This window comes from Populus euphratica, unplaced genomic scaffold (assembly GCF_000495115.2).
Source record: "Populus euphratica unplaced genomic scaffold, PopEup_1.0 scaffold10.1, whole genome shotgun sequence".
Taxonomy (NCBI): Eukaryota; Viridiplantae; Streptophyta; class Magnoliopsida; order Malpighiales; family Salicaceae; genus Populus; species Populus euphratica.
This window is the reverse complement of record NW_011499856.1, coordinates 2,469,170-2,481,784: the sequence shown is the minus strand read 5'-3', so window position 1 is coordinate 2,481,784 and position 12,615 is coordinate 2,469,170. Positions and strand designations below refer to the sequence as shown.

At 33.1% G+C, this 12,615-nt stretch overlaps 1 protein-coding gene, 1 long non-coding RNA gene and 1 pseudogene across 7 annotated transcripts; 2 read left to right on the top strand and 1 right to left on the bottom strand.

Annotated features, from left to right (window-relative positions):
- The first annotated feature begins 862 nt into the window (after positions 1-862).
- Positions 863-4,636, top strand: LOC105123467 (uncharacterized). 4 transcript variants are annotated; one of them, XM_011023080.1, is made up of 6 exons: positions 863-1,029; positions 1,237-1,322; positions 1,831-1,966; positions 2,040-2,771; positions 3,170-3,362; positions 4,125-4,636. In XM_011023080.1, the coding sequence occupies exons 2-6, from the start codon at positions 1,246-1,248 to the stop codon at positions 4,148-4,150; spliced, it is 1,164 nt and encodes a 387-aa protein (XP_011021382.1). In that variant the 5' UTR covers positions 863-1,029; positions 1,237-1,245; the 3' UTR covers positions 4,151-4,636. The 4 variants fall into 4 exon arrangements, with proteins under 4 accessions (XP_011021382.1, XP_011021380.1, XP_011021381.1 ...); XM_011023078.1 differs by having other exon boundaries at positions 863-1,099; XM_011023079.1 differs by having other exon boundaries at positions 863-1,103.
- Positions 4,124-6,743, bottom strand: LOC105123468 (uncharacterized). Of its 3 annotated transcripts, none has more exons than XR_841853.1 (3): positions 6,346-6,743; positions 6,062-6,148; positions 4,124-5,595 (listed from the first exon to the last, which is right to left on the bottom strand). It is a non-coding gene; the product is annotated as an uncharacterized LOC105123468 (long non-coding RNA). The 3 variants fall into 3 exon arrangements; XR_841855.1 differs by lacking the exon at positions 4,124-5,595 and adding an exon at positions 5,602-5,752; XR_841854.1 differs by lacking the exon at positions 4,124-5,595 and adding an exon at positions 5,602-5,746.
- A 1,777-nt stretch (positions 6,744-8,520) lies between these two features.
- The window catches only part of LOC105123465 (1-(5-phosphoribosyl)-5-[(5-phosphoribosylamino)methylideneamino] imidazole-4-carboxamide isomerase, chloroplastic-like), a 6,517-nt pseudogene continuing 2,422 nt past the window's right edge, over positions 8,521-12,615 (top strand).

Below are 12,615 nucleotides of genomic sequence, written 5' to 3'. Positions count from 1 at the left end.
ATCAACGTGTTACCAAGAATTACCACTGGAGTTCTTGATATTTGAATCCTTCATACTGAAACTATTAATTAATGGAAGGATAAATGGGCTCTAATTAAGAACTATGATCAAGCTAGTGATGATGGCATTTGATCAAGAAAGTATACGTTCCCACACTTCTTCAGTTTCCTCAGCCACACCATTTCTTCCTGGTTTTTTGCACTGACCTTGTTCAAGAACCCAGCCAGGGTACGATTTATCCCTTTAACCTCAAGATATTGGCTCAGACCTGCCTCCAAGTTTTTGCTTAGATCACTGAGAAAAAAACTAAAAGAAATTAGATACCATCAACATAGACAAAGTAATTTTAACATAATAATAATAATAATAATAATAATAATAATAATAATAATAAATTGATCTTGAAGCTAGTGCCGGAAACTTGGGCCTTTGTAAGGATTAGTGGAAATGTCTTTCTCCTTCAAAGACTGGAGTGAAAACTCTTCAATGGAAACTTTTACGGTTTTTGAAAGTAAGTTTGAACTTATTTTTTTTTAATTAATTTTTTTTTTGTTTTAAAATAATTTTGAACTTTTTTATATAATTTTAAAATATCAAATATATAAAAACATGTCTTATCCATGTGAAGTATCTCCTTTTATAATTCTAAAAAAAAAAACGTAAAAATTAATAAGGAAAAAAAGTTGAAAAATAGAAAATTAACAATTTTAAAAGTTATTTTTGTCTTCTTGAACCTGACCCCTTCCAAGCAGAAATTTCTAATATCATCAGTGGTTTTGAATTTGAAAATAGTTCTGCTGCACTTTGATTCTAATAAAATATCATCACAAGAGCAACAAATAAAAAAAAACAGTAAAAATGGTCGATCCAATAAAAGAAACTCACAGATAGACAATCCATCTGTAAATTAAAATGACCAAAAGACCTCAAATCCATGCTTTTCCTTACCTTACCTTCTTTTTGCTCTGCCTTTTTGCACCACCATCTTCATCATCTGTGAAACCTAAATCTTACCATACAAACTCATAAATATCTCTCTCTCTCTCAACAGAAAGAGAAACCTATTTCCATTTTAACTTCAAAGAGAGAGAGAGAGAGAGTAAGTTTGCAAAAACCCATTTCTATTCTCCATTTGTATCATGTCTTTCACTTTCTTCATTTGTTAAAGATCATCATTATTTAAAGGTGCAGCCTTTGAGCTTTTTTATGTGAACTTTTGTTGGGTTTTTTTCTTAGGCTCAATAAATGGCATCAAGTTTTCATGAATGGGAATCTGACCCCTTATTCTCAGCTGCTGAGGTGGTTCAAGACTCTGCTGACAGGTTAGATTCCATCATTTAATGCCATTTTCCTTTGGTTTCTATTTAAAGTTGGGAACTTTGGCTTGATTTTTGAATGTGCTTGATTAGAGGGCTAACAAAAAGATTTCATTTATATTGATTATTAAGCTGTTTTTGAAGATTTAGTTTCTGGGTTCTTTGTAAACTTTATCTTTGATGGATTGGATTTCTTTTAGTTGTGTTTTTTTTAGCTTTACTTCTATTGTTAGTACATCATATGTTATGTAAGATTAGGTTTGGCCTTTCCTTTTATTGCTAGTGCAAAGCACATAGCACATTGTGGTAATATTACTGATGTCTAGAAAAATTTAAAATAACCATTTTGCTAGCATTTCTTTGATTATTGAACTTAATTGTGGTACTGCCTGTGTTAGGCTCTTGTTCGGGGTTGAATTATTTTGTTCTAACGTGTTAACGTGGGAAGATGCATATGTAGGGTAGATTTTAATGTTGCTTTGAACTTAAGATTGCTGTTGCTGTTAATGTTTAGGATGGAGTCGCTTTTTCGCCTTCTATTGCATGAGCAGAGTCTTGTTCGGAGTGAACATCCCGACCCGAGATTGCTTTCATCAATAGAATATCATAAGCGCGATCTTGCTACCATACTTGGAACTGCGAAATGGCAGGTATTTGCTGATGAGAAGCTTACTTTCCATTTTGTGGTTTTAGTTGTCTGATTCTGTTTATTTTCCCAAACAGCTGGAAGATTTTGAAAGAGCTGTTAATTCATCAAGCATAGTGAACAAATCTCAAGCCAGAGAAGATGTGATTTCCAGGCACAGGCAGTTTATTATAGCCATTAGGGAACATATAAATGAAGTGGAGAAAAGTGTGAAGGGCCGTTCAATGGATGATTCCATGAGAAACTCTGAATGGGTTAATTTAAATGACCAAGACAGAGATGTATTAGCATCATTTCTTACAGGAGGAAATCCCACTGAAAATATGCATCCTTATGAAATGGAAGAAAGTAGCATTTTGAGAAGATTCCTTGATCCAAACTCAGGTGTTAGTTTAAAGGATAATGAAATTGTTGAGCATGACAGCAGAGAATTTGAGATGGTAAAAATGACTGGAGTTGGGCATGCTGATCGTTATCTTGACTCTGCAAATGAGGATAAGAGAAATGTTGCTTCACATAACTCCACCGGATTAGGCTCAGATATGATGAACTCTCGGCAAGAGATGCATCATGACAGGCATGTTGGTGATGATCACTGGGACCTGGAAGCTAATGAAGCCAAATCTAGGAGTTTCTTCCATGAGATCAAGTCAAGAGGTATCTACAGCATCATGATCTTCTTTGGTTTCTTGAGCAACCTATGGACTGCTCATAGGAACAGAGTTGGCAGGAACTATACAAAGAGGTTGAAAGATGGAGAAGAATATAGGCATTCACCTACTTACACTGAATCGTCTCATTCTGCACAGGTACCTGGATGATCCATGCCAAGGCTACTCTTAACTAAAATTTTGTTATCAGAAAGTCTGTTTATAGCCTTTTTTCTGGTAAAGGAAAAATCCACTTCTCAGGTATTGAAGCATGACAGCTATATGAAAAGTTCTGCCCAATCAAGGATTTTTTGTTCTTTTTTCATATTCATGGATCATGCAACTTTTTGTTGTTTCTTGGTGCTTTAAGAGTTGCAAGTTGGAAATTACATGCATGTCTGGAAGATGCACTAGATGCTATAAGAAAGTCTGACATCCCATATTTACAAAAACATATTTAAGCATGATATGATGACTTGGGATGCTAGTGAAAATGGTTCTTGCCTACCAATCATGTAAAAGCAGTAGATGCTTATCAGTTTGCTTCTCTATTACAGGGCCATTGTATAGGACAAATGCTAGGATCTGGATACAGAAGCCTCCAAGGAATATGCTTTAGATTGCAATCAGAAGTAATGCACCTGGGCAGCAGCCTTGGGGCAAGATATCAAAGATTTCCCTTTCATTTCGAATTTAATCAACATTCAATGAAAATGATATTGACAACAATTCTTACCCTCATATTTTTGGGTAAGTCAACTTTGCATTATGAATTTCCATTACCTTTTTTCTCTCTTCCTGATTTCAACTGGCAATTATTTACCACATCAAACTAGAGTAAGGTAATGCACGAAACCTTTGGTCCCTTAAAATTTGATATCATTATGTAAAACCAAAATTAGAGTGAGTTAGTGTGATCCAATAGAAGGCCACATGATGATATATATTCCCTGTTTACTTATAGATGTTAGGTATGATTCAGAGGTGGTAGAACATTTTTTACTTTTAAGATCATCTTGAATCAGAATTTTGTTTTGCATTTTCAAAACAGGGACGCTTTAACTAGCAGTTTTTTTTTAAGAAATTGAGCAAGCAGAGATTTGAATTCATTATTTATAACCAAGAGTCATGGGGGTTCTACTTGAATTTATGCAATAAAATGCCATGCGAGGATATGATGTTCCCTTAGATGCTAGATGTGCTGCAAAGATGATGGAACAATGTCCTTGTTTAACAATCAATTTTCAGTGGATACAAAATAAAGCTACAGTGCTTGCCTTGCTTTCCTTTTCTAGCATGAGTTTCTTAGCACCCTAGATTTTCTACCTGAAAAGGTTGAACTTGCAGTAATTAGAGATCGCTATGTTGAAACATTCTTTTTGTTTCTATTGTAGCGCATTACTCTAGATATTTACTATAACTGTTCTACTCAGACATTTGGGAGATGGACATCAGCAACAATGACAGGATTCTTTTGAAATTAAATTACCTTGAATTGTGCGCTTGGTACAGGTATATTGGTGTCCAGAATTGCTTGAAGATGGTAAATTGCTGCTAAAATCTGCTAGCATCTAAGCGTTCTGACCGAAAGTTTTTTGGTCGCAACTACTACCTTGCTGATGGGAAATGTGTAGCTGCTAATGAACGATGAAAAGATGAATTTGCTGGTCATGTCATGACTATTGGTCTCCACCGCTAATGCATTTTGAAAGTGTAACTGTGGATTTGGCGGACAGAATCCAGGTTTTTTATTTTTTGGCTGTTTGTGATGGCTTTTTATTAGCATTTCATGATAGAATAGTGGCATTGGTGAGTGGCAGAAGATTAGAATTTTATTTGTATAGTTACGTCAGTAAGCCAAGGCTTTATTGAGTATGTATATATTCTTTAAGTGGCAAAGGATGCTGGTCGTATCTTCACTCGTTCACCCCCTTTATTGGCCGAAGGATCCATGTTATCCTCTAGGACCTCTACATGCATGTTCTTTGAGTACATGTTGGAACTTGCACGCTACTGGCTATTTATGATTTGGCCATTCTCAGACAAAAGCAGAATAGTTTTTTTTTTTCCATATATTTTCCATGGTTAATGTATGATTTCAAATTTTGTTTGATATAGCATAACATAATATAATGAAAATAGAATATTTCTTCAATTTATATAGTGTACAACTAGGATGTGAACCATGAACCATACGAAGAGGGGCGATCTGTATTCCAGTAACTTGAATGATTTGATCACCATAAAGAAAAGATTGTAGTGACAAACTTGAATTAGTTAACTAACAGTAAAGAGCACGAAATTTTCAATAATGCTAGTATGATATGATCACTAGCAAGTTTATCATATAACAAGGACATTAAGGCACGCAACATCTTGCTTTTGAAGGGAGCTCTTCTCATAAGCAAGTTGGTTTGTGAGCGGAGGTTGGAAGCCAACTTCCCCTTCATTGTTCATTGATATCATTTGGGTTTAGGATTAGGATGACGCCAGGAGATGTTTTAAGGACTCTGTTGCCCAAGTATTTGAATAAAATGAGATTCACAAATCCCAGTAACGGCGACCTTACGGCAATAATGATGAGATTGGATGGTTTCCCGTTGTCTGCCACCACAAATTTTCAAAACTTATATTCCATCCCTATTGAGGGTTCCTTGTCTTTCAATTTGAATGCCCTTATTCTTATGTTATCTTCTTTAATTCAAAACAATATTATATGTACATCTATATAAACATGAGCCTCGTAACACAAGAATTTTATCTTGGGAAAAATGTTGCTGAAGAAACTGGAACTATTGCATAAGCAATGCCTGGCTGCCTTGGATCCTCGCTGATACAGTTGCAAACGGCACCAGTGGCAGCATTAGGCTTCCAATTTATTTCCTCTGTCGATCCAAAAGTTTTTGGATCGACTTCCACTTGGAGTTTGTGCAAGGCTGCGACACTTCCAAGCAATCTGAGAATATTACAGCAAGCTCAAGCCCTGGAGACGTGAATACTTTCAGTACTAGGCAAAAGCATGATTGGATGTGCCCTCCCTCGATTTTTAAAGCTTGATTTCCTGACCACATCTCAGATTCTTGTAACAATGCAAAGCATCCAAAATGGTTGAAAGATCCATGTGGTATAATAAGCTGGAACTAGAAGCAGAAAAACAAGATTTTACTTTCCATGAAACAATGATAAAATAATGACACATGCCTCTCCAGGGAAGAGGGTTGGAGTTGAAATTGTAATCAGCATACAAGGCTATTTCTGGTTCTTTCCCTAACTTCTGAATAGACAAGCACCTAGCTCATAACTTCCAACTGATAATGGTCAATCCCAGGTATGAATTCGAGAGAAAATAACCATTGCGAATTCAAGAGCAGAAAAGGCCGGTTTTAGCAACTAAAGAAGAGTAACTACATCATCATACAAGGTAGATAAATAAACACGTCTATGCATACCATGTCCTCGGTAGTTTTCACATCAAGAAATGGTGCTAGTTCTTCAGCAGCGACAACACCGCCATTAGAGGAAATATATTGCCCAATCTGCAAATACATTCCAGAACAAAACAATATCAGTAAATTCCCACAGTAATTTACTGTCTTCCTCCAGAATGAACCATTAAGACTATGATACTAGTTCGAAGACAACGAGGGAATGATCCTGCAACTAAAAAACATGATAAATCCCCATAAAAGGATTGCTAACACAAGTCAAAATCATGTCGATTCAGAGAACATACCAAAATAGATCGGTAGGGCTAAAGTAAAAGGTAAATCCAGAATCAAAGGATCTGCTTCTTCCTCTTCCACGATCACACCACTAAAAGTTTCAATCCATATGTTACTTGGACATTTTCTACAACGTTGGGCACCTAATCCATCGCCATTGCTGCTCTTTTGCAAGTGCTTATTCACTATCATTGAAAATTCAACTTGCTTGAAAAAACAGCAACTGAGGTGACAAATTTTTGCAACATTTTGGACCGGATATTGCAAAGTTCTCAAGCATGGATTCTAAAAGCCAGCTTGCAAAAGAATGGCCATGTCATCAAAAGCACAAGCATTCAAACCCTAACTTAACTCTCAAACCAACTACCCTTAACATATAACTAGAAAAGGAGATAAAAGAGAGTGCTTTTTTGATACCTCTAAAAACCCGTCAGTAGCAGAAGCAAGAGCTTGAAGATTAGTACCCAAACTGTAACTCAAATTTTTATCAAGTACTCAAAGAACTTTTCATCTGCTACAATATCAGAAGATTTGGTATTGCTTCACTAAGTTCTATCTGATGATCTTTTCCATTCTAATCTCAGTTATTAAATCAAATCTGACATGAAATATTGATTTATCGTCATCTCAATGCCTGATAACTCAATCTATAATTCCATTAAAATTTAAATTAAATTTATAAGAAATCAAGAAGATATGGTTTTAGTTTTAAAAAATTAAAACAAAATTATTTTATCTTTTTAAATTAATTTTACAATTTATGACTTGACTTTATGTCTGTGGCTTTCATAACTATGTTATTACCATACCAAGTTATTACCATACCAAGGACCAAACCCAAGATAATATATACGTTATTTGACCGGTGTTTTGCCGCAAACTGTAACTTTTTTTAAAAAAAACAAAATAGGTAAATAGGCTATTTCCATATATTTTTTTATATAAATTAAAAAGCATATCTAAATATATAATCAAACAAATTAATAATCATTAATATAAATTAACAAAATTGTTAGCAATAACTAAAAAAAATGAGAGATGAATTTGAATTAAAATATTTAATTTCATAAAATAAAATATTTACTCATTTATGTTTATAAAATTTATTTATTAAAATCAATAAAAAATAATAAAAAAACATATAAATTATAGTGAATAAAATAAAATAAAAATAATATTATATAAGACTCGACACATCAGAAATATTATTTCAAAATAAATATTTTTTGATAAAATAAAACTTATCTGTAAAAAATAAAAATAAAAAAATTCAAAAACTAAATATAAAATAATTTTTTTAAAAAAAAATCTATTAAGAAACCTGAAAAACATATGACCTCAACTATGAGACTGAAATAAAATAATAAAAAATAAATTAAAAAAATCATAAAACCAATTTTTTTTGGAATTTAAGAAAATAAATTAAAAATAAATAAAATAAATAAAAAATTCTAAGAAAATAAATTAAAAATAAAAAAATGAATAAAAAATAATAATATATAATAAATTATAATTTAAGGATAGAATTAAAAACATCAAATTTTTTTTTAAAAGATCCATCGACCAAAACTGAAAAATGAAAAAAAAAGAAAAAAGAGAATAGATGTGCATTTTTGTTGAGAGAAAGAGAAAAATAATGAGAAAAAAAAACCAGCAAAAAAAAATTCATTAAAAATTTGAGGGTCACACGCATGTTGCTTTTTTATTTAAAAATTAATTAATCATAAAAAGAAAAGAGGGACTTTCATAATCTTGCAAAAAATAGCTAGCAATTCAAATTTATTTTTAGAGCTTGGAGGCAAATAAATAACTATACTATTTAAAACAAATTAAAAATAAATGGTTATTTTTTAATAATCATTTAATGTTAAAAAAAAAATTATCATCCAAAATTCTCTTTGATAACAATATTTTTTTAAAAATTAAAAAATATTATCTTTAAAAAATTAAAAAACAAAATTTTTAACACAATCCCATCTAATTTTTATTTACTTTTGTGTTTTAAAAATATTTAAAATATTTAATTTTCTTATTTTTTTACTTTAAATTAATATATTTTTTAATATTTTTAAATCATTTTACTTTAAATTAAAAAATATTTTTTAAATTAAAAAATATTATTTTAATATATTTTCTAACAATAAAAACATTTTAAAAATCAATAACTTCTTTACTGAACACACTCTTAGTCAGTTCTGTTGTCGCAGTTTCGTCAGCGAAACCAAGAATGGCAACTAGCAGCAGCAGCAGCCTACACGCCTCCGCTTCATCCTCTTCCAAGTTTTTTGCATCAAGAAAGGTCTTCAGCTCCTCTTCATTCTTTCATGGTTTTCAAAGACACCACGGAAACAGATTCATTACATCCTTCCCTTCTTTGCATGCCTCCTCTCGTATGCTCCTGCTTTGTTGCTTTCACTCTTTTTTTTATCTCACTCTTTTGCAAAAGTTCTATTTTCTCTGAGATTCAGTCCTTTTTAACCTGTTCTGACTTGAAATTATAATCTTTTTGTTCTTGTAGAATCTTCTTCTTCTTGCTTTTCTATAAAATGTGCAGTTCGTTTTCGACCCTGCATTGATATACACAAGGTATTTGATTCAATGTATTGTAATTCTCTTCATGGTTCTCACTGATAATCTTTTCAATTTTTGGGTTTTCTTTTCTTTTGTTCCTTCTTTCTTTGTTTAATCCTGTAAGATTTACTAAGTTGAATGCTTGAAGGAATTGCTTAAAAATTGTGTAAACTGTAATAGATAATTTCATGAATGAGAGTGTGATATGACTGCTATTTTAAGTACCCTTTCTGATTTTATATATCAAATTATCAATCTTCGAGTAGGTGATTTGGTGGCTTATGCTTTCACTTATAGAGTCAAGAAGTCACATTTTAGCAAAATTCAGTTTTTATTGCCTATTCTATTATTGAATTGAGTTTTGGGATTGGGTTTTAAATTTCAAATATTGGTGCTATTTCTATGTTAGGTTAAAGAGTGGGTTTAGTTTCGTGTTTAAATCATGATTTGTTTTTCAGGGGAAGGTGAAACAAATTGTTGGGTCTACCCTTCGAGACTCGAAGGAAGAGGATGGTTCAGCTCTTGTGACAAATTTTGAATCAGATAAGTCGGCAGCGGAGTTTGCAAATTTGTATAAAGAAGATGGGCTGATGGGTGGTCATGTGATCATGCTCGGAGCTGATGATTTGGGCAAAGCTGCAGCTGTTGAAGCTCTGCGTGCCTATCCTGGTAGGTCTATATTTTTTTGTTTCTGGTGGATTGGATTTTTTTCTTTACTTTTGTAATGTTAGTTTTTTCCATAGTTGTGGTTCTTTAAGAAAACTATTCCAGAAAATACAAATTTGCCTATCCCACAAATAATTCACTTTTGGTTGATGGTATGGTATGGTTCATGGAATTTCTCTGTTTAATGATAAACCCTCATATAGAACAAAGATGATTTTATTTGGATTATTCTGTCATTGACTTCTATTCCTGTTGAGTGTAAAAAAACCCTTTGTTTTGCTGGAGATAATCTGACTCTACTGGTATATTTGGGGTAATTTTACAATTGAGATGCTGTTTAAAATACAACATGTGTGGGTGTTAATTTCCTCTAACGCAAAAAGGTTTGTGTTATTGTTTATACTGAGATTTTGAAATGGGGTCAATTGTATAGTGAATATGCTCTTTTACTTCTGTATGGTTGATGGGATGTTTAAAACTTACAGATTTTTCCTCTGCTGAACTTACTGTGAGGATTTGAAAAATCTAGGCGGCTTGCAAGTTGGAGGTGGTATCAATGTAAACAATGCTTTGAACTAAATAGAGGAAGGAGCCAGCCATGTTATTGTTACTTCAGTATGTCATGTACTTTGTGCTCACATTTTGCCATGCATTTGTCTCTTGGGCATTTTTGTAGTTCCTGCTACAAGGTTGCATATATTCATAGTTGACGGAGGGTGAGAAGAATAAAACAGTATAAAACAGCAATGGCAGCAGAATAATGGCTAAAATATGAATAAAATTGAAGCTGGAACAAGATAATAAGGTTTAGGGTTCATCAAGAAACCTTTAAAATATGAATGGATTGATAACTAACGAAGAAAGTTCATTAAAATAATCCTTGCAACCTACATATACTAGCTGGTTACCTATATATACTGGTTAAAGCCCTAGACCCTTGTATGAAAGGTATTCACTAGTCTTAGTCACCATGTAAAACAACTTAACCTCCAAGGAAATACTCTAAAAGGTCAGATGCTTATCATGTGACACATAAAATCTAAAGGGAGCTCTTGCATCAATAGTGCTCTATGTTTGTTAAGAAATGCTCATAGCAGTGCTAAGTCCATGTCATAGTGGTTAATATTTTGAGTCCAGTGTTTAATGTGATTGGAACAGGCATGTTGAGTACCCCCAAGAAAGTATCCCTGGAAGACCTTTTGTTTTCATTTATCCCTTTTGTTTTTTTTTTTTTTTGTGATTACATGTTCTTTAAACAGTTCGTTTGTGTCTCTCACAGTATGTCTTTAAGAATGGTCAAATGGACCTAGATAGGCTGAAAGATCTTGTTCATGTTGTTGGAAAGCAGAAGCTTGTTTTAGACCTTAGCTGCAGAAAGAAGGTATGAAATCAATAATCACACATATCTGTTTTTGTAGACATTGAGTACACCTTAGGGTGATATCCAACTTGAAAGATTATGACTGAACTTCTGACATTTTCTGCAACTTAATTTTTAATGACCTGCTGGTATATCAAGTTTTACATGGTAACATATCAGAACTGATAGCATGTCTCAAGTATTGTAGCCTAAACAAAGTATCTGTGACGACATCTACTGTTATCTCCTTTCACAAATTAAAGGTACTGTATTTTCTACTTCTACCTTTTATGACCTTGGATGTGCTGTTTCTGATGTGCAGGATGGTAAATATGCAATTGTCACTGATAGATGGCAGAAGTTCAGTGATGTATATCTTGACGAGGAAGTATTAGAATTTCTCGCTAACTATGCTGATGAGTTTTTAGTTCATGGTGTTGATGTTGAAGGGAAAAGGTAAATTCTGATTGTTGCTTCATTGCCTTCAATTTTCCAGGTTCTTTTTTTCCTGTAGGTTGTACCATCTAGTTTCTTTTAGATATATAATAGTGGCGGATAATGCTCGTGTATTTCAATTTAGGAGAAATTTACCTTTCATCAACCATATCTTTTCTTCTCCCAAAACAACCTGTCACTGCATGCTCTCTGCTTGCTTTTCTGTTATTTCCATTGTGAGTAATATGGTTATTCCATTAGATGTCTCTGAATACTGTACTATGAGTTCTTGTTGGAGGATTGATCTCTGATTGGCCTGCTGTTTATATCCTGCCTCCACTTTTATTTAACAACCCTTGTTTTACTAAACAAAAAGGATACCGCCTTGTGTTGGTAATGAATTCATGATTATGGCAATACATCACAGCTACATATCATACAACACTTTGGAGTTGAAGTAATCAGTAAAGCCCGGATTAGATTGAATGTATTCAGGAAGCAGCAATGTGTTTAATTATCACTATACCCTACAACAGTGATGCTTTTAATATAGAATCTAAAACCTCGTGAAATTTCTTCAACAGTCGGGGACATTATTTTTTTCACTGAAGAAACCATGTTAGAACTTTGATGCCATTCTGCTCTCTAATTTTAGGCACTTAACATGATAGGATTTTCTATCCAAGATTTCCTTTTCTGGGAAGAAAAGTTAATCCTATAAAACTCCTTTTCATTATATGTACATCACATGCACCAAACTACTGTTTATTGCAGGTTGGGAATTGATGAAGAGCTTGTGGCATTGCTTGGCAGGCACTCACCAGTAAGTGACATAGGAGTATCATTTTGCATACCATGACTTTTCTGTTTTCTCTTGCCTGTCTTAGCTATCTTGTTATGCTCTTATTCATTATTGATATTCTGTTATGAAATGCCTAAGCACCAATGTCATTGATACAGTTTATCCATATCACACCAAAAACTGTTGCTATTATATTGCTATTAATAATAGCTTCTTCTTTCTTTCTTTTTGAGATCTTTTGTAATACTTTGAATATATAAGGATAGGAAAAGGCTAGAAAGCCCTTGAAGGCTTAGATGTAGGAATAAATTAAATAAGGGGTATAGTAGTAATTGACTAAATACATGATAAATATAAATAAGGAGTTAAAAAAAAAACAACAAAAGAGGGATCTGGAAATTTGAGAGAGAATCGGCAGGAGAGAGAAGGGAGAAAGAAGAAGAAGAG

Coding starts and splice junctions, on each gene's coding strand:
- LOC105123467 (XM_011023080.1), top strand. CDS start 1,246: ATGGCATCAAGTTTTCATGAATGGGAATCTGACCCCTTATTCTCAGCT. Junction 1,323..1,830: donor GTTCAAGACTCTGCTGACAG/GTTAGATTCCAT, acceptor GTTAATGTTTAG/GATGGAGTCGCTTTTTCGCC. Junction 1,967..2,039: donor TTGGAACTGCGAAATGGCAG/GTATTTGCTGAT, acceptor TTTCCCAAACAG/CTGGAAGATTTTGAAAGAGC.